Genomic DNA, 20,300 nt, shown 5'->3' on the forward strand with positions numbered 1-20,300 from the left:
CAATAGTTGTACAATTCCAATCACCCCCTATTTTAACACATATATTGCCATCATCATATTGTTTTATTGCATCATTTAATTTTTTATATGTCATTTCACGATGCCATCCTATATTCGGAGCATACACATTAACAAAAAGGAATTTAACACTTTTAATTTCTGCTATAACTAATAACACTCTACGTTTTTCTACCTCTATTGTTGTCAATTTTTAAATCCAAATGTTTTGAGAAGAGAACTGTGTAACAGAAATGACTCGAACACAGACAAATTAAAGAGTCGACCAGTGCTGTGTTTGAAACATGGAGCCGAATTCCTCAGAAAGTCATAAAACATTCTGTGCCACAAGTCCCAAGAAAGATAACCAACCAACCAACGCTTTCACAGAACAGCTTTCAACGTTAACACCACTAGAACAATTATTGACAATTTTTATTCGCAGAAGAGACTGTCAAAGTTGTTGTTCGTAAGTGAGATGCAACGTCGGACATCACATGTAAACCCATGAGAGTTAAAACACTTTCTTAAACACTTCCCCCCACCTAGCAGAACCAGACTGAAATTCCTAAGGGGGGGGGGTGGACTTGTAACCTCTGGTCTCCACAGAACATCCCTATGTCAGAGAATTACAAAGAAACTGTCTTTTGTACATATATATGGATCAGAATGAACTCAAAAAGACTTATAAATGAATCAGTCCATCGCTTCACTCCATATTCATTTATGTGTAACCCACACATTCGACTATCATGTATAATCAATTATTGTGTATGTCTTTTGATAACTATAGGATTCATAGTCATTTCTAGTATCGATATAATCGAATCTGCTTGCTTGAATTAGTTCAGACAATCATTTATTTGTCAAATATATCATAACCTGGTTATAGGAATCATGTCCAAAATTAGACCCTGCAAGAGTGGGAAAATTCGGACAACATGCTTGGTAAGATAAACATATGATTTATGATACCCCCGAGCCAAGACAATATCTGATTGTCAGGCCAGTTTAAATACTTAGGACACCATCAAATTTGGCTTTTAGTTGTTAGCTTTATTCTGCTACTAGTCATTCCAGCTTTTAGTCTCTAGCTATGCTTCTGCTATTAGTCATGTCTGCTTTTAGCTTTGCTACCTAGCTTTAGCTTTTAGCCATGCTGTTTGTCATCACTGTTTTTTGAGCGCGGTTCCAGCGTGCTTCAGCCTGCACGCCTGCTGCTACTTAGCCACGATGAGAAGAAACACCAACTATAGTCTCGTCAAACTTTACTTCTTTTCTTTTCCGTTTGAGAGTTTCGTGTTCTGAGTTAAGTTTTGTAACGTCGAGTCTCCGACGCCTGACCTCGGGTGCCCGTTCAACTTCAACCAGCCACACAACTCCATCTTCAGCCAACGTCCAACTAGGGGCTTCCCAAGACGTCACTTCGACGACTACTGAACTTCCAGCCAATCAGCGACAAATTTCACAGGAGACGCAAGTAACCTCCAGACTGTGACCTTTACTGGTGTATCTAATATAATTTTAGTCACATTGAGGAACTCAATGCAAGGGCTAATTACGTGATTGATGGTTGTTCATGTCTATGCAATTTAACGTATTGCTGTAAACTTGGGATTCCATATTTCAATTCTCTTAAACTCATCTTTCCCTAACTTTCGATCTTCCTGCAACTTGTGTGAATGTGTGAGTGCGTGCGTTTGTGTGTTAGATTAGTTTATATGTCAAGCCTTATTCATATTGAAAAGAGAAGTATCTTGTGTTTTGTGCTTACAAGTTAATGTCTTAAACTGCCGATCTTGTTACTGTGCTAATTGATAGTGTTTTCACTATACTTCGGATATTAATATCCAGCGCAGATTTGATGTTAAACAGCTCGTTCAGTGAATCGCAGGGCGTCTCAGTGATCAGCCGTGAAACAGTGATCCTGTTCAAATTCCCTTTAAAATCTTAAATAATTCTCTTTGAGCTAAATTTACCCTTACAACTGCAACACCCATACTTAAATTTGTTCCATGACTTAATTTACACTCTCCTTCCCACCATCTATACCACTCCAATTCATTATTACTATCGGAATGTGTTTCTTGTAAGAAAGTTACTTTGACATCATTTAATTTAATAAATTCAGAAATCAGTGCTCTTTTGACCCTATCTCTTCCTCCATTGATTGTTTAAGGATCCTACTCTTATAGACTCCATAATAAGGTTCCAATGGAGGGAAAAGAAAGACAGAGAAAAAAGAAGAAATTTAAGCACTCAGTGAATAATACATCATTTAAATTTCCTTTTTTTCGGGGCTTTCCCCCTTCTTATTTTCGTGACAAACTTTCTCAATCGAAACCTCTTCCTCCTACTTAGTTTGTCCTCTCCAACTCGTTTCATCCAGTATAAAGCAGAACTTTCAAATTTCTTAGTGTCAGTAAAGTAATCCTTCACTTCTGCTACCTTCCCGAAAGTCTCATCCAGAAAAGCATTTATTTCCTCCAAAGCGTAAAACTGGTCAACTGCCATCTGAGATAAATTTGACACAACTGATATATCTGACAAATCATCATCACTTTCTTCCTCTCCTTCATTTTCAATCCTCTCTTCTGAATTCTTACCCTTTGAATTCACAATGCTTCTATTACTTGATTTATCTCTAGCAACTGACAACATGTTCTACCTTCTCCACTTGCTCTGTATTCTTCTCAGTTTCCGTCATCACCATATCCTCAATCAGCTCTATCTCACCATTAACTTTCTCTACCACTTCAGTAGACACTTCAGCATTACTAGACTCTCAGCACCAACACTACCTAAATCCTTGTTATTATGCACATTTTGATCTTCATTTTCCACTTTTTCTTCCACGGTTTGCTCTGCACTACCATTCGTATCTGTCTCATTCGTCACTTCTTCTCTTTGCGGGCATGTCAATCTTACGTGTCCTACAGCCCCGCAATCATAACAGCGCAATTCCCCAGCGTTCGCATACAATATGTACAATTTTCCAACATACACGCAACGAAAAGACATGTTTAATGTTGGGGCATTCAAAAACATAAACACCTGCCGTCTGAAAGACAACACGTGCTTCAAAGACTCATTTTTACATCCAAGCGGTATCATCTTAATTCCACTTGCAAATTTCCCATACCTCAAAAGCTCACGCTGTATATCTTCATCAGGAATAAATGGCGGCACATTTAAAATTACTACCTTCACAGTTGGAGATATTAAAGGCTGAACAATGACAAACGCTCCACTTACCACTATGCCGCTCTCAACCAAACGATTGACTAGTATTTCCTCCTTCAAAAAGACCACCACGGCCTTGTTCATTCGAGACGCAAAAATAATGTTCTCATGTCCCACTCGCTCCGCTACATCCAGCAACACATCCTCCACTGTTATACCAACTTGAGTGATGCATCTAATTCCGTGACGAAGTGACAGCGATGGCGTTCGCACACCCAGGTGCGATGCCATCTCTGCACTTGCCACATGCATACTGATTCCACAACGCGTCAACTAACCTCAAACTAAACTCAAACTAATACTCGATTTATTATTAGATTTGAATCTAGTAAGAAAAACAATAGAAAAGTTTAGCGACTCTCCATAAAACCACTCACCACCACCCTAAATGCTCCCAGCCTCCACTGGAAGTGTGCGCGATAGAGTGAGAGAGAGAGAGAGAGAGAGAGAGAGAGAGAGAGAGAGAAATATACTTTTTTTTAGACTTTTATAATCTCTTTATTTACAGTATTAGACAAAACATCAAATACTAATCAGAACACAGCAGTTAAAAAAAGAGGAGGGTAAGATTAGAAAAAAAAAAGGATTTAAAAAATATGCACACCTCTTAAGAAAAGGTTTAAAAAAAAAAAACACCCATCACTTTAAACATTAGTTTGTAAACAACCATCAGGTTCAATTTCAAAAACACACTGATTTATGCACCATTTGAGACTGAAAGTTTCCAAATCATCAACAAGCTTGTAATAGGCATACTCGATATTGATACAAGATCTCAGTAATCCCCTAAAAACCGAGATAACATCAGTTGATCCTGTGCTAAGTAATTTCCTTTTGTGCGACACCCAAATTGCCATTTTTGCCTGGCCAAACAAAAAACGTGAACTGGCTTACTGCTCCTTCTGTACTTGGGACAATAGATAAAACATATAGGCGTAAAAACTTCCCCCAAAGACTGACAGTAATCTTCTAATAGATAAAACAGCGTTTGAAGTCTCGAACAATTGAGAAACAAGTGAAAAATTGTTTCTTGCAGTCCATAAAAGAACACTCTATTATACCATGCACTATCCTCCATTGAAGGTCTCCAGACCTTTTCTCAATAGGGGGTTTGTACAGGGTCCTCCAGCAGCCTTTAGGGGAGACGCCCAATCCAAAAAACTCTTGCCACTTAGACTCCTTCACGTTTTCAAGAGTGTGAAAATGTGTCACCTTGACACACAACACATAAAGAGCCTTCTTTCCTTTGTTACCAAAACGTAGGAAGTTCAGGGGTTCTAAAAGAGAGCAATTTGCCCTCCGTCTAGAGACAGAGAGTCTAAAATCCAATGGTAAAGACTCACGGATTTGAGTTAACAGTTTCCCTGCCACTCTAACTGACCTCATGCCCAGTTTTAGTGCTAAGGTTTCCGCAGATATCCATCCTCTCTCAGTGATCAAATGTCCAACTTTAGTGATCTTAGCAGACCACAAGGCTTTGATGAGGGATTCTGACCTAAGGATATCTAGGTCCATAGTAGAGTTAAAAAGCAGTGGTTCTTCCCTTAGCCAAGGTCTCTGTGTGCTATTAAAATCTCTTGAAATCTTGAAGGGCGACCACGCTCTTAAGCATGTCCTGTAGAAAGGTGTTATTCCAGTCAGATTCAACTTGTTGGTGTCCATGAGAAACAGTTGACGGTCTAATCCCATGTTACCAGCTCTCCTCAGAAGGGCACAGGCTACTTCAGCCCAGGACACATCCTCCCCGTATAAAAGTCTCTGAACAGTCTGAAGTCTGAAGGCTTTAATTCTGGAATTAATATCAACAAGTCCTTGTCCTCCTTCCCGAATAGGCAGGTAGAGTACAGGTGCCTTCAGCCAGCGCTGTCCCGACCAGAAAAAGTCTACCAGCTTCTGTTGAATTTCCCTCACCAGATCTTCAGGAGGTTCTACGATCATCATTTTGTGCCAGAGAGATGAGGCTACCAGATTATTCCCCCTGTAGGACAGCTGGGGTAGCAACCATTTCCAGTGAGACAACCTGGCACACACTTTCTCCACTAGCCCCACCAAGTTTTGTCTCTTATAGTCTCCTGTGCCTAAAAACACCCCTAGGTATTTAAAACCTGTTTTACCCCACTGCAAACCACCTGGAAGTAAAGGACCTTGACCAAGCTGACCACACCATAGAGCACTGCTTTTCCCCCAATTTACCTTGGCTGAGGAGGCTTTGCCATAACACAGCAAAGCCTCTTCTAGGAGAAGGACATCATTTTGATTTCTGATTAAAACGGTGACATCATCAGCATATGCTGAAAGCTTAATAGGTTTTTGAACCGCTAGTTCATTAACCCTTAAACCTGTTAGCTTCCTTCTAAACTTGCACAGCAGAGGCTCTATGACTATGCTGTAAAGTTGACCAGACAGGGGGCAACCCTGTCTAATACCTCTGTTAACTTTGACAGGGACACTGAGGCCACCAGCAATTTTTATCATGCATGTAGCGTCATTGTACAGCAGTCTAATCATAGAAATAAACTTGTCTCCAAAACCAAAAGCCTTAAAGGTTTCAAAGAGAAAAACATGATCAACACGATCAAAAGCCTTTTCTTGATCTAATGATAAAAAAAACCAAGGTTAATGTGGTTATTAAAAGCAAAATCAAAAATGTCCCGTACTAAATGTAGATTATCTAAAATACATCTCTCTTTTACACAGTAAGACTGGTCTTTGTGAATGATTGCGTGCATTACATTGTTTAGTCTGTTCGCCAAACATTTTGACAGAACTTTGTATTCAAAACATAAAATTGCGATGGGCCTCCAATTTTTTAAGAGGGTTAGATCCCCTTTTTTGGGTAACAGTGTTAAAACAGCCTGCTGACAACATAAAGGAAGAAACTTTTCACCAATACATTTCTTGAGTACCTCAAAGTAGTCAGGTCCTATTAAAGACCAAAACTTTTTATAAAATTTGGCAGATAAGCCATCCAAGCCCTGGTACCTTCCCTGAAGAAAGACCCTTTACCGCAGCAGTGATTTTCCTCAAATGTTAAATCAGTTTCCAAGAGTTGTTTTTGTTCTGAAGTTAGAACAGGGAGGTCCTGTAGCAGTTCATCCTTAGATTGTTCATCTGTGGCTTCAGCAGCAAAAAGATCAGAATAAAAGTCAACAGCAAGTCTGCGGATTGTCACAGGATCTGAAGTTTCTTGTCCATCATTGTCTTTTAAGCAGTACATTTGTTTCTCCTGTCCTGCTTTACGCTCCAAGTTGAAAAAGAAGGAGGTTGGGCCATCCATGTCCTTTATGTTCAGAAAACGGCTCCTTACAAGCGCCCCTTTAACTTTTTCATTTAAGATGGAGCTGAGCTGATTCTTTTTTTCAGTCCAAAGTTCATGCAATTGTTCTGCATCATTTACAAACATACTTTTTTCAATGTCAAGAATTTCCTTTTCCAGCAGTTCTACTGTATTTTTTAAAACCAGGGAGGAAAAGCCTTTGTACTGTTGGCAATAAGTCTTTATGTGCACTTTACCGATTTCCCACCATTGATTAATACTTTCATAAAGGCACTTCTCACTTTTCCAAGTTTCCCAAAAAGATTTAAAATTTTCACAAAAACATTTATCCTCCAACAGTTTATTGTTAAAATGCCAGTAGTAACTCGTATGGGATCTATTCACCAATACACGATCAACAGTGACAAATTTGTGATCAGAAAAAGACGCAGGAAAAATAGCTGCATTGGATACTCTATTTCTCATGTTTTGTGATGTATAAAACCTATCCAAACGTGCTCCAAAAAGTCAAGAAATGAGTCATCTTCAACATCACTTTGAGCATCATTCTGTTCATTATCTTCACACTCACTCACATCCTTATGTATCACAGTAGGCCAACTACATTCAGCTTCCCCAACACTGCCAGGAATACCAGTAGTTTCACTCACCTCCTGCTGCTCATTTCCCTCATCTGTAGCTCTTTCAGCCTGCTGCTCTGGCCTCTGTGCGTCTGCATTACTCGTATCGTCGCGGGATGTAGATGCGCGTGGTTCCTCCTTATTATGCGGGCATGCGAGGCGTTTGTGGCCCTCGTCACCGCATTCATAACAACGCATACTATCGGTACTGGCATAAACCATAAACGAACTCGCTTCATAAGGGACGCGGAAAGAGACATCTAAAGTCCGCTCAGGGGAGTTTAGAAACATAAAGACCTGCCGCCTAAAGGAAAGGACGTGCTTTAGCGCGGCATTATTACATCGCAGAGGAACCGCTTTAACAGGACTTGCGATCTTGCCGAACCTCTGTAATTCTTTTAGAATGGCATCATTGCATATAAACGGTGGGATATTCGAGATAGTGACTTTAGTTGCTGGTGCGGAAAGCGGGGTTACCGGAACATAAGTTTCTTTCACCCAAACGCCACTCACAGTCAAAACATTGACCAGTGCCTCTGATTTTAAAAATACGACTACGGCTTTATTCATCCTTGAGGCCGAAACGATTTTCTCAAAACCAATCTTTTCACCAAAGACTAGCAGCATGTCTTCTACAGACACCGCGGGGTCCGGTACACACCTGCACCCATTACGGAGTGAGAGAGTAGCAGGTGTTAGTACATTAGTGCTCGCCATACTGGCGGCGTTGAGCCGCGCGTACGCGACAAAAACACTCTTCCTTATCCAGAAATTATTAACAAGGGAAAATACAAAAATAATTAGGTAGGTAAAGTAAAGAAAAAGCAAAAGGGGGAAACAAACAATGCTCTCCGCAAAACGCGTTGCGCTCAGCTCCGTCTCACACTCTCAGAACGGAAACCGTAAACGGAAACCAGAGAGAGAGAGAGAGAGAGAGAGAGAGAGAGAGAGAGAGAGAGAGAGAGAGAGAGAGAGAGACAGAGAGAGAGATATGATGAGTATTCACTCTCACGTCCAGCTTTATCTCACTCTGCACAGAACCTGTTCTTAGATTTGGCCGGTGACACAAAACAGAGATCAAATGTAGTGAATGATCAGAATACATCACTCTGTATCTAACACTGAAACAAACAGAGCCCCTAAAGACACTCATTAAGACCAGAAAACATGTCCCAGCCTATACAGATATCATATTTCACAATAACTGTAAGATAACAGAAATGTTCTCACCTCAGCTTTGAGATGTGTGGCAGACACTGAAGGAAGCTCTTCACATCACTCTCTTCATCTGGACATCCACTCAGCTCGACTGGTTTCTTCTCTGTCTGGAGCTTCAACACTTCCAGGAGGACCGAGCTCTTTCTCTTTGAGAGATCTATGATCCAGACATCATCACGTAACTGGAAAACTGACTGTAATGCTGGAAGAAAACTCCTGCCTGTTTGAGTCTCATAGTTCTTCACATGTGAGCACAGATCCAGCAGGAAATCACTCTGAACATCAGCATGATCATAATCATAATAATTATAATCCTCTTCATCAAAAGGGAAGGTTTTGTAGCTGCACACAGATGAGAGCAGAGTCAAGAATCTTGATTCTTCATCAGTTTCTCCTGCAGCAACACAGAGCTTCAGCAGGAATCTGACTGCAGACATCCTTCTTTCTTCATCATAAATGTCCCAGAACCTGATTATACACAATCAAGAAACAAACACTTCATTAATTTGAGGCAACTTACATCATATAATATACTACTTCACATCAGACACACATAAATAATTGAACAAGAAACCAAGAAAACCCAATCTCCACTTCGATATTCTATTCTCAGAAAAGAGGAATACATCAAGTGTTTATTTGAGAGACGTTTAAAATTCTTTACTCAATCAAAAATTACATTACACACTCAACATTAATACAATATATGTTCAAAAGTATTCACCAAACAAATGATAAACAGTTTTCTTCACAAACCACAAACAAACCGCTATTTACACACCATTTGTTCATAAATTCGCCCATATTCCCGGTAGTTTTAAAAAATATATATTCTGCCCTTATTCTTGATTCAACAAGTGCTGTAAACAGAGTCAAAACTTTAACAATTCTTCCTTCCAGAGCAAGTCTGCAAGTCTTCCACATAGCCAATTTTGCTTGCCCAAGAATAAAATTAGCAACAGTACAGCGATCCTTGTTCACTTTAGAATACCTACAGCCAAAAATAAAAAGTACTTTGTTAAACTCAAAACCCAGCCCATCAATAATTCTTTCCAGCAATGCCAAAAGTGGCACTAACCTTGGACATTCAATAAAAACATGAAAAACCGTTTCATGACTATTACAGGCATGACACAAGGGCAGAACATTCAAGTTGAGTTTGGACACAAAAGCATTAGTGGCTATCACACAGTGTACTATTCTCCATTGCAAATCCCCTGAACGCTTTGGAAGGGGACTTTTATAAAAGAGTCTCCAAGAAGGAGAAATATCATCTGCAACTGTGAGCTTTTCTCTCCATTTTGTATCAATTCTGTCATGAAGATCCTTAAAATACGCAGTTTTTACACAGGCCTGATACATGTCTTTTTTCCCCACAGAATGAAAAAGTAACCCTTTTAATCTCTCAAAATTTAGCAGCTTTCCAACCTGGCTGGTTTCAGGACAAACTCCAGGGCACACACCTAAATCAGGAAAATCAAGATGTGTAGGCCCACCCTCTAGAGAAAGCTCTACAAACTGCAAAAGAGGGAACGGAAGAGCAGCTTTCATCCCTGAAATCAGCCGCTCTACCACCCTCACAGACCTCAAATCAACCTGACTGGCAATATCTTCTGCTGACCTCCACTCTTTTGATTCTACATTAATCAAGTGCCCCACTTTGGTAAAACCTTTCTTCATGCATAACTTAACTATACTATTAGCCACGCAAACATTTCCTAAAAAAGGATTAAAAAACAGTGGTTCATTCAAACCATAATGATCATTTTCAGACCTATGCAGCTTAAACATTTCCCAAGATTTCAAAACCGATGCATAAAAATTTGCACCAAATGTGACATTTTCAATAAACGGTGACATCAAAAACAGTTGCTTATCAAGATCACTACTACAAAGGGATCTTAGTAAAGTTAGTCCAAAAGACACCCAAGGAATAAAATCTCTAGAAAAAAGCAGCTTTTGTGCAGATTTTAGTCTCATGGCTCTGATTTTAGCTGATAATTCAATCAGCCCTTGACCTCCTTCATTTACTGGCAAATATAGGATTCCTGAAGGAAGCCAGTGAAAACCATCCCAAAAAAAATCCACAAAGTCCTTCTGTAGCTTTTGTAGTAGTTCTTTTGGGGGGTCGATAACAGTCAAGCGATGCCACAGCATAGATGCTGCTAGATTGTTAACAACAAGAACCCTTCCTCTGTATGACAATTGTGGGAGAATCCATCTCCATTTCTGTAAACGACCAGCCACCTTTTCATAAACGCCTTCCCAGTTTTTCTGCATGTATTGCTCTGTTCCAAGAAAGACCCCCAGCACTTTAAACCCCTCTGAACTCCAGGGGCAGTGCTGAGGAAGTTTAGGAACAGGCCTACCTTCTTCCTCCCATTGGCCTATTAACAACGATGCACTTTTTCCCCAGTTAACTCGAGCTGAGGAGGCTTTTTGATACATGTCAAGAGCCACTTCCAGCTTGCACACATCTTCATTGGATCTTATTATGACAGTGACATCGTCAGCATAAGCACTGAGTTTAACGGGTACCATCTCTGATTCAAAACGGCCCGCCGTTGAAACTCCACAAAGTTGACGCCTCAGTACAGTTAGCAACGGTTCAATGGCTATGGCATATAAAATACCTGACATACTGCAACCCTGCCGTATGCCTCTGCCAATTGAAAAAGGTCTTGTAAGTGAACCACTTATTTTTAAGAAACTATAAATATCAGTGTACAATAATTTAACATAAGAACTAAAAACAGAACCAAAACCGAAAGCTTCAAAACATTTAAAAAGAAACTCATGATCCACACGATCAAAAGCTTTCTCCTGATCTAAAGATAAAAAACCCACATTAACATTATTGTCTCTGGCACATGAGATCAAATCACGAAGCAGAAACAAATTATCAAATATTGTGCGTTTTGGAATACAAAATGACTGGTCTGCGTGAATTATTGTCGATATATGGAGTTTTAATCTATTAGTTAATGCTTTTGACAGAATCTTATAATCCACTCCAAGCAAAGACACTGGACGCCAGTTTCTTATATCCGCCAGATCACCCTTCTTGGGTAGCAAGGTGATAAGTGCTCTTCGTAAACTCAGCGGTAAGGTGCCTCTTTCAAAGCACTCTAAAAAAACTGAGAACAAGTCTTCTCCAATCACTGACCAAAACCGTTTATAAAATTCTGCCGTTAAGCCATCCAATCCTGGAGCCTTTCCAGCAGACATGTCTGTAATAGCAGCAGTCAATTCACTTAAGTGCAAAGTCTGATCAAGCTTGGCCTTATCACTCTCATTCAGATGAGGTAAATCCTGGATAAGTGTTTCTGCTATTTCTCCATCACATGGCTCTGCTTTGTAAAGGTTTTCATAAAAAAGCAGTGCTTGAGCAATTATCTCATGTTCATCAGTCGTTTCACCTCCTTCAGGCAGTTTCAGACGACTTAAAGCTTTTTTATCAACAACTTTCTTCTCCAAATTGAAAAAAAAAGATGTTGGGGCATCCATGCAATTAAAGGATGTAAACCTTGCCCGAACCAGAGTCTCTTTAGCTTTCTCTTCCAGGAGATTATGGAGAAGAATTTTCCTAGTTTCCAACACCTCAACAGCACTTCCATCATATTGTTCAATGTTCAGCTGCAAAATGTCCTGTTCAAATTGTCTCATTTTGCTTCCAAGAGTATTCTTATTATGTGCAGTATATTTCTGGCAAAACATCTTAACTTGAACTTTACTAATATCCCACCACTGACTTAGGGATTTATACTGAGACTTACTCTCTCTCCACCTCTCCCAGAAAAGTGAAAAAGAGTGCACAAAATTTTCATCCTGCAAAAACCTATTGCTAAAGCGCCAGTAGGGGCATTTAAATGTGCTCTGTGCAGAAGTGATACTGACAGACACATAATGATGGTCTGAGAAAGGAGTAGGAATAATAGAACTATCAATAAACTTTTCACAAAAACTTCTTTGAACATAAATTCTGTCAAGTCTGGCTGCAGAAACCCTATTTGAATTTACTTTTGTCCACGTATATTGTTTTACATCAGGAAAAGCTTCCCTCCAAACATCCATGAGATCATGATAAATTACCAATTTTCTAAAAACTTCTGCTGACGGCCTATGAGGTTCTTCATGATTTCTGTCCACTGTGTGATCTAAAGTGCAGTTAAAATCTCCAGCCAAAACAATAATCCTACCCTGTGGGACACTGTTTAATGCTGTATGAAGTTTTTCAAAAAAAAGTATACGTTCCGTCCCAATATTGGGGGCATATACATTAAAAAGTGAAAAATCGAGCCCATGTAATGCAACATCTACTCTCTGCATTCTACCTGGTAGAACATCAAAAACGCTCACATTTTGTTCCTTAAAGTCAGCTCCAAGAAGAATAGCCACTCCTGCACTGTTACTTGAACCATGACTCAAAACAACCTGTCCATTCCACCCACTCTGCCACTGGATTTGATTTTTAACATCCGTGTGAGTTTCCTGTAGAAAAACAACACTACTCTTTTTCATAAAAATATAATCAAAAAGACTAGTCCTCTTCAAAGCCTCACGACACCCATTTATATTTACTGAGCTAAATTTCAAAGGTGCCATGAAATAGAGTAAAAGATAACCACACAATAAAAAGACTCCACAGGGATTATTTGACAACCAAACTATATTCATTTTTTACTTTGCAATTTCAAAGAACTTCTAACGTTGCTAAGCAGTTTCTTGAGACGGTACCGTTTTGGTTTATCAAGCTCATCCAAAGAAGCCTTCTTCAAGGCCAAGGAGCCGGACAATAAAAACAATTTTACATCAGGGAAAAATGAATCAATTCTCGGTTTACGTAGTCCTTTTGTAGTATCCAAAAAGTGATTAATCTGTTGAAGTGAATAAAGTTTGATCTTACCTCCAGAGATGAGCTCCGAATCCTCCCCATAATTACTCATTAAATCCGTATCATCATGCTCATTTTCAGAGTCATCCACTAAATCCAACGAGGCCTGAGATGAAAAGTCATCTTTACCCTGTTTAAACAATTCCTCAGTAGTAGTATCACTCTCCATTTTATCAGGCTGCGCCTGTCCTCCATCGCAAACCATATCAGTTTCGGGCATGGGCTGCAAACCCACCTGTCCCGAGCTCGTCTCCGGCTGCGTTTCGGCGGGAGCATGACTCGGACCGGCTTCCTCCTCAACAGCCTCCTTCGGGCCGTCTCCAGAGGCCTCCAGCACCCCAGTCCCCTCGGGCAGATCACCGGGCGCAGAGATCGCTCCGTCCGGCTGCGGTTCTGACGCCCCAGCGGTCGCAGCATCATCCGCGCCGGCCGCCCTCTCAATGTTCTCCAAAGCCGGAACCGGTTTATCTCGCTTCGGGCAAGTTTGTCTGACATGTCCAAAATCACCGCAAAAAAAGCACTTCATTGACTCTGAACTTATAAATACAGTGTAATCCTTTCCCTCAATACTCAACTTCGCTGACAGATTTAATGGATCACTCTGAGAATTCAGAATCATTAAAGCCTGACGTCGAAACGACATGACGTGTCTAATCTCCGGACTTTTACATCCAAGAGGAATCATTTTAATTGGACTTACTATCTTTCCATACCTCTGGAGTATTTGCTCTAGTTTTTCATTTTTTACAAACGGTGGTACGTTTGATAAAATGACCTTCTTGGCTGGGCTTGACAAAGGCAAAACAGGCACAAAGATGTCTTTGATTATCAACCCCGTTTCAACCAAATCGTTCACCATGTGGCTTTCACTGAGAAAAAACACAATTGCTTTGTTCATACGGGAGGCAGATTTGATATTTGCGCCACCGATCGCTGCACTCACAGCTATCAGACAATCCTCCACTGACACCGCGGCCTCAGGCATACACTTGCAACCATGTTTGATGGTTAACTGTGAGAGATCCGCCATATCTGGCCCCACAATCCTCCCTCTCTGACCGAAGTCAGGGGGAGAAAAAAAAAAAAAAAAAAACCTAACCCTAATACCTATCAATAAGTGAAAAGAAGAAAATAAATAAAGAAATAAAGAAATCTCACTCAACCAAGGAGACACTTTCACTCCCAACAAACGGCTCCTTCCACAATTTTCTCACGCAAACCGCTCTGCTCCACGCACCCACACCCTCGCGCAACAGTCACACCGGAAGTGTGAGAGAAAGAGAGAGAGAGAGAGAGAGAGAGAGAGAGAGAGAGAGAGAGAGAGAGAGAGAGAGAGATGATGAGTATTCACTCTCATGGCCAGCTATATCTCACTCTGCACAGAAACTGATGTAGTGAATGATCAGAATACATCACTCTGTAGCTAACACTTAAACAAACAGAGCCCCTAAAGACACTCATTAAGACCAGAAAACATGTCCCAGCATATACAGAAATCATATTTCACAATAACTGTAAGATGCCAGAGATGTTCTCACCTCAGCTCTGAGATGTGTGGCAGACACTGAAGGAAACTCTTCACATCACTCTCTTTCTCTGACAATCTTTTCAGCTTTACTGTTTTCTTCTCTGTCTGGAGCTTCAGCACTTCCAGGAGGACAGAGCACTTTCTCTCTGAGAGATCTATCCTCCAGACATCATCACGTAACTGGAAAACTGACTGTAATGCTGGGAGAAAACTCCTGCCTGTTTGAGTCTCATAGTTCTTCACATGTGAGCACAGATCCAGCAGGAAATCACTCTGAACATCAGCATGATCATAATCATAATAATTATAATCCTCTTCATCAAAAGGGAAGGTTTTGTAGCTGCACACAGATGAGAGCAGAGTCAAGAATCTTGTTTCTTCATCAGTTTCTCCTGCAGCAACACAGAGCTTCAGCAGGAATCTGACTGCAGACATCCTTCTTTCTTCATCATCAATGTCCCAGAACCTGATTATACACAATCAAGAAACAAACACTTCATTAATTTGAGACAACTTGCATCACATAATACACTACTTCACATCAGACACATAAATAATTCAACAATACCCAGAAAAGTGGAATTCATCAAGTTTTTATTTAAGAGAGAAAGAGAGAGAGAGAGAGAGAGAGAGAGAGAGAGACTTTGACTTTTACAACTCTTTATTTAAACATTTCCTAAACTACTATGATAAAATATGTTCTACTCATTCAGACATACTGACACAACATGCATATATGCAGAGACAAAACCAAAAACCATATAAAATATATAAATGTATATGATAAATAAATAAATATTAAATACATACAAAAATAAGTAAACAAACAAATATTACCAGTTAAACACTATAGTCTCATCTTCACATATTGACAATATAGCACCATTTACACACCATTTAAACTCAAATGCAAGTACATTCTTTGTACTTTGATAATATTTATGTTCCACCCTGATCCTTGATTCAACCAAAGCAGTAAAAATCAGCAGTGCATTTACGTTTTTCCCCTCAATTGCCATTCTACATGTCTTCCAAATGGCTAATTTAGCTTGTCCAACTATAAAATTTGCCAAAATACACTGTTCTTTGTGTGTTTTTGAATACTTGCAGCCATAAATAAAAAATATCTTATTAAAACAGAAACCTAAATTCCTGAGTATTCTTTCCAATACTTTAAATAGTGGTACTAGCCTGGAACATTCAGCAAAAACATGAAACACAGTCTCTGGTTTAGTACAAAAAAGACAAGGTGATGAAACAGACATATTGAACTTAGAGACAAAGCTATTTGTAGGTAACACACAGTGCAATATTCTCCACTGCAAATCCCCAGAGCGTTTTGGGAGTGGACCTTTATACAGTAACCTCTAAGAAGGAGAAAGATCATCAGAAACCATTAGATGTTCCTTCCACTTTGTATCACATCTACGATTAATATCTTCAAAATGATCAGCCTTTACACACATCTGATAAAACTCTGTTTTTCCAGCAGCTTGAAAATCAATCTCTTGTAGCCCCTTGAACTTCAACAACTTCCCCTCTTGGTCACCATCTGTGCAACCCTTTGGGGACACAAATAACTTAGGGAAGGAACATTGCATCAATTCACCTGACAGAAGACAATTGACAAAATGTTGGAATTGAGAAGGAAAAACAGCTTTCAGACTGCATATGAAATGTTCTACCATCCTCACAGACCTGAATCCCACTTGTTCACAAATTTCCATTGTTGGTCTCCATTTTCTGGAATCAATATCGATCAGATGTGCAACTTTTGTCAAACCCTTTTCCATAAATGTTTTAACAATGATGTTAGACGTGCAAACATTGCCATTAAGATAGGGGTTATAAAACAGTGGTTCATTCAGGCCAAAATGGTGATTCTCTCGTCTAAATCCCTTAAGAACAGTCCAGGAATTTAAAACGGAAGCATAGAATTTCACAACAGGTTTAAAACTCCAACTAGACTGGAACATCAAAAACAATTGTTTGTCAAGGGAAAAACCACCAAAAGTTCTAAGCAAAGCCAAGCCAAATGACACCCACGGTGTGGAAAGCTCCCTAACATAAAGTAAAGTCTGAGCAACTTTCAGCCTCATAGCTTTCACTTTGCCTGCCAAATCGATCATCCCCTGACCTCCTTCATTAACTGGCAAGTAAAGAATTGCAGGGGGAAGCCAATGATGGCCGTCCCCAAAAAAATTTACTAAAATCTTCTGCAGATGTTGTAATAGGATTTTTGGTGGATCGAGTACATTTAACCTATGCCACAGCATAGATGCTGCCAAATTATTAATAATAAGCACTCTACCCCTATAAGATAGTTGAGGGAGAATCCACCTCCACTTGTGTAAACGGCCAGACACTTTATCAATTAGACCTTCCCAATTCTTCTCCATATAACGCTCTTTCCCCAAGAAAACCCCAAGCATTTTAAACCCTTCTAGGCTCCAAGAACAGTGCTGAGGAAGTACTGGCGGACCTCCGTTTTCCCATTTGCCCAGCAAAAAAGTTCCACTCTTATGCCAATTTATTCTTGAAGAAGAGGCCCTCTGATAGATATTCAGTGATGATATCATTTTCTTAACATCTTCATTTGATCTTATTACTAAAGTAACATCATCAGCATATGCGCTTAATTTAACTGTTGCAAAATCTGTGCCAGAAGAGCACACTGTGGAAATCCCACTTAACTGATGTCTCAGAACTGCCATGAGTGGTTCAATAGCAATCGTGTATAAAATACCTGAGAGACCGCAGCCTTGTCGTATACCCCTGCCAACTAAAAATGGTCTCGATAGAGTGCCATTTATTTTCAATAAACTATATACATCCGTGTACAACAGCTTAACATAGAAAAATAAATGATGGACCAAAACCAAAAGCATCAAAACATTTAAAAAGAAAGCCATGATCAATTCGATCGAAGGCTTTCTCCTGGTCCAAAGAAACAAAACCTACATCAAGTTTATACACCTTGGCAAAGGAAATCAGGTCTCGAACCAGAAAAAGATTGTTAAAAATGGACCGATCTGGGATACAGTAAGATTGATCTTCATGAATCACTGAAGATATGCAACGTTTAAGTCTATTAGTTAAAGCTTTGGAAAAGATCTTGTAATCAGCTCCGAGCAATGACACAGGACGCCAATTTTTGATGTCTCCAAGATCCCCCTTCTTAGGTAATAAAGTTATCACAGCCCTCCGAAGGCTCACAGTCAATGTTCCTCTTTCCAGACACTCCAAGAAGACAGAAAACAAGTCCCTTCCAATCACCGGCCAAAACTGTTTATAAAATTCTGCATTTAGTCCATCCAATCCTGGTACTTTTCCTGAAGAAAGTTTATGAACAGCTACTGTCATCTCATCAAAAGTCAAAGGCTGATCAAGTCTAGATTTCTCTTCTTCCGCAAGTTGAGGTAAATCTTGAAGAAGCATGTCAGCCATTTCATCTTCACAGGGTTCCGCCTTATATAGATTCTCATAAAAAGATAAAGCATAGGACATTATTCCACGATCGTCAGTCACTTCTCCTCCTCCTGGAAGTTTCAAATGACAAAGTCTTCTTATTCACAGTTTTTTTCTCCAGACTAAAAAATGTAGATGTCGGCGCATCCATGTTATTAAAGGAGGTAAACCTGGCACGGATAAGTGTCTCTTGGGCCCTTTCTTCCAAAAGATTCCGTAAGAAAAATTTATTCCTTTCAAGTTGTTCGGCAGTGTCCACCTCATCCATTTTATCCTCAGTGTAAAGAATATCTTGTTCAAGCTTTTTCAATGTACTTTCCAAAATACCTTTGTTATAAGCGGTGTAACTCTGACAAAAAAGTTTAATTTGTATTTTGCCAATATCCCACCACTGACTTAGGGACTTGTATAGCATTTTTGTCTCTCTCCAGGTTTCCCAGAAAAGGGTGAAAGAGTGCACAAAATTGTGATCTTGTAACAGTCTAATATTAAATTTCCAAAAAGAGTGCGTAAAAGTGCTCTGTGCGACAGAAACTTCAACAGACGTATAATGATGATCAGATAGAGCAGTGGGAAAAATACAGCTATTATAAAATTTACACCTAACGCTTTTCTGCACATAAATCCTATCAAGTCGGGCTCCAGATATCATATTAGAGTTTACTTTCATCCAGGTATATTGTTTAGTCAGAGGGAAAGCTTCTCTCCACACATCCACAAGACAATGATAATTTATCACATTTTTAAGTTCATCTGACGACTGGCTATGTGGTTCCTCATGGTTCCTATCTAAAGTGTGGTTTATAGTACAATTAAAATCCCCAGCCAGAACAACAATTTTATCATGCGATACATCACTAAGAGCAGTCTTTAGTATTCTAAAGAAGAGAGTTCGCTCTGAACCAATATTTGGGGCGTACACATTAAATAACGAAAAATGTAGTCCATGAATCGTTACATCAACACGCAACATTCGACCAGGAACCAATTCAAAAACACTAACAGGTTGTTGCTTATATTCTGATCCAAAGAGAACAGCAACCCCTGCACTAACACTAGAACCATGACTTAGTATAGCCTGCCCCTTCCATTCACTCAACCACTGTACTTGATTATTTGAATCTGTATGAGTTTCTTGAAGAAAAACTATACTTGCCCTCTTAATCATAATATATTCAAAAAGACTAAACCTTTTAACAGCATCACAACACCCATTAATATTTAAAGAACCAAATCTCAAGGATGTCATGAAAAGAAGAAGAAAGCAAACATAAAAATGCATCCAAACCATCTCACTTTTTACCTTGCAAAATCAATATACTTCTTACATTACAAAGAATCTTTTTAAGGCGGTACCGTTTTGGTCTATCAAGCTCATCAAAGTTTGTCTTTCGCATAGCTATGGTACAAGAACTGAGAAACAGTTTTAAATCTGGAAAGTATGACTCAATACTGATCTTACGAAGCCCTTTTGTATTGTCAAGGAAAGCATTAATCTGCTGTAATGAATACAACTTAGTCTTACCTTCAGAAGTATTTTCCGAGTCCATCACGTCATTCTCATCATATATTTCCTCGTCATCATTATCGAAATCCTCCGTGTGTAGACTTAAATCCATTACCTCTTGTGAAACACTCGCTCCTTGACTCTGATCGATCGATTCATCAGTACTTATTTTAGCATTACATAGGTCTACCTCAGATATTTGTTCCTCATTCCCCGGTGATTCGGCCTCACGCGCCTCTTTCGCATTCACCTGCTCCGAACTCAACTCTGGATACGTGATTACGTCATTTTGATCGGCCGCTGTCTCAGCTATCTGCACTTCGCTGTTGCTGGAATCACCCAACAGGGATCTTCCCTCGCGTAGTTCAGGCAAACTAATCGGCATGGATTCTGCTCTGGCCTGTGGAGGTTGTAACGACACAGCGTCCACAGTTACATCAGAAGTACCCTGTCTCGCCCTGTCATTTTCCACATTAACAGTCAAATCTCCATTAGCGCCATTATTTACATGACGATTCGGGCAAGTCTGCCGGACGTGACCAAAATCC

At 39.7% G+C, this 20,300-nt stretch overlaps 1 protein-coding gene across 1 annotated transcript in view; it reads right to left on the reverse strand.

Moving 5' to 3' along the window:
• Positions 1–20,300, reverse strand: part of LOC127943297 (uncharacterized) — a 137,995-nt gene that overhangs the window by 22,150 nt on the left and 95,545 nt on the right. The window contains exons 5-6 of the mRNA XM_052539642.1: positions 14,788–15,243; positions 8,368–8,823 (exon numbers count right to left, since the gene is read on the reverse strand). Of these exons, the coding sequence (XP_052395602.1) occupies positions 8,368–8,823; positions 14,788–15,243 (912 nt within the window). The remainder of the gene's footprint in view (positions 1–8,367; positions 8,824–14,787; positions 15,244–20,300) is intronic.

Source organism: Carassius gibelio, chromosome A3, assembly GCF_023724105.1.
Source record: "Carassius gibelio isolate Cgi1373 ecotype wild population from Czech Republic chromosome A3, carGib1.2-hapl.c, whole genome shotgun sequence".
Lineage (NCBI taxonomy): Eukaryota > Metazoa > Chordata > Actinopteri > Cypriniformes > Cyprinidae > Carassius > Carassius gibelio.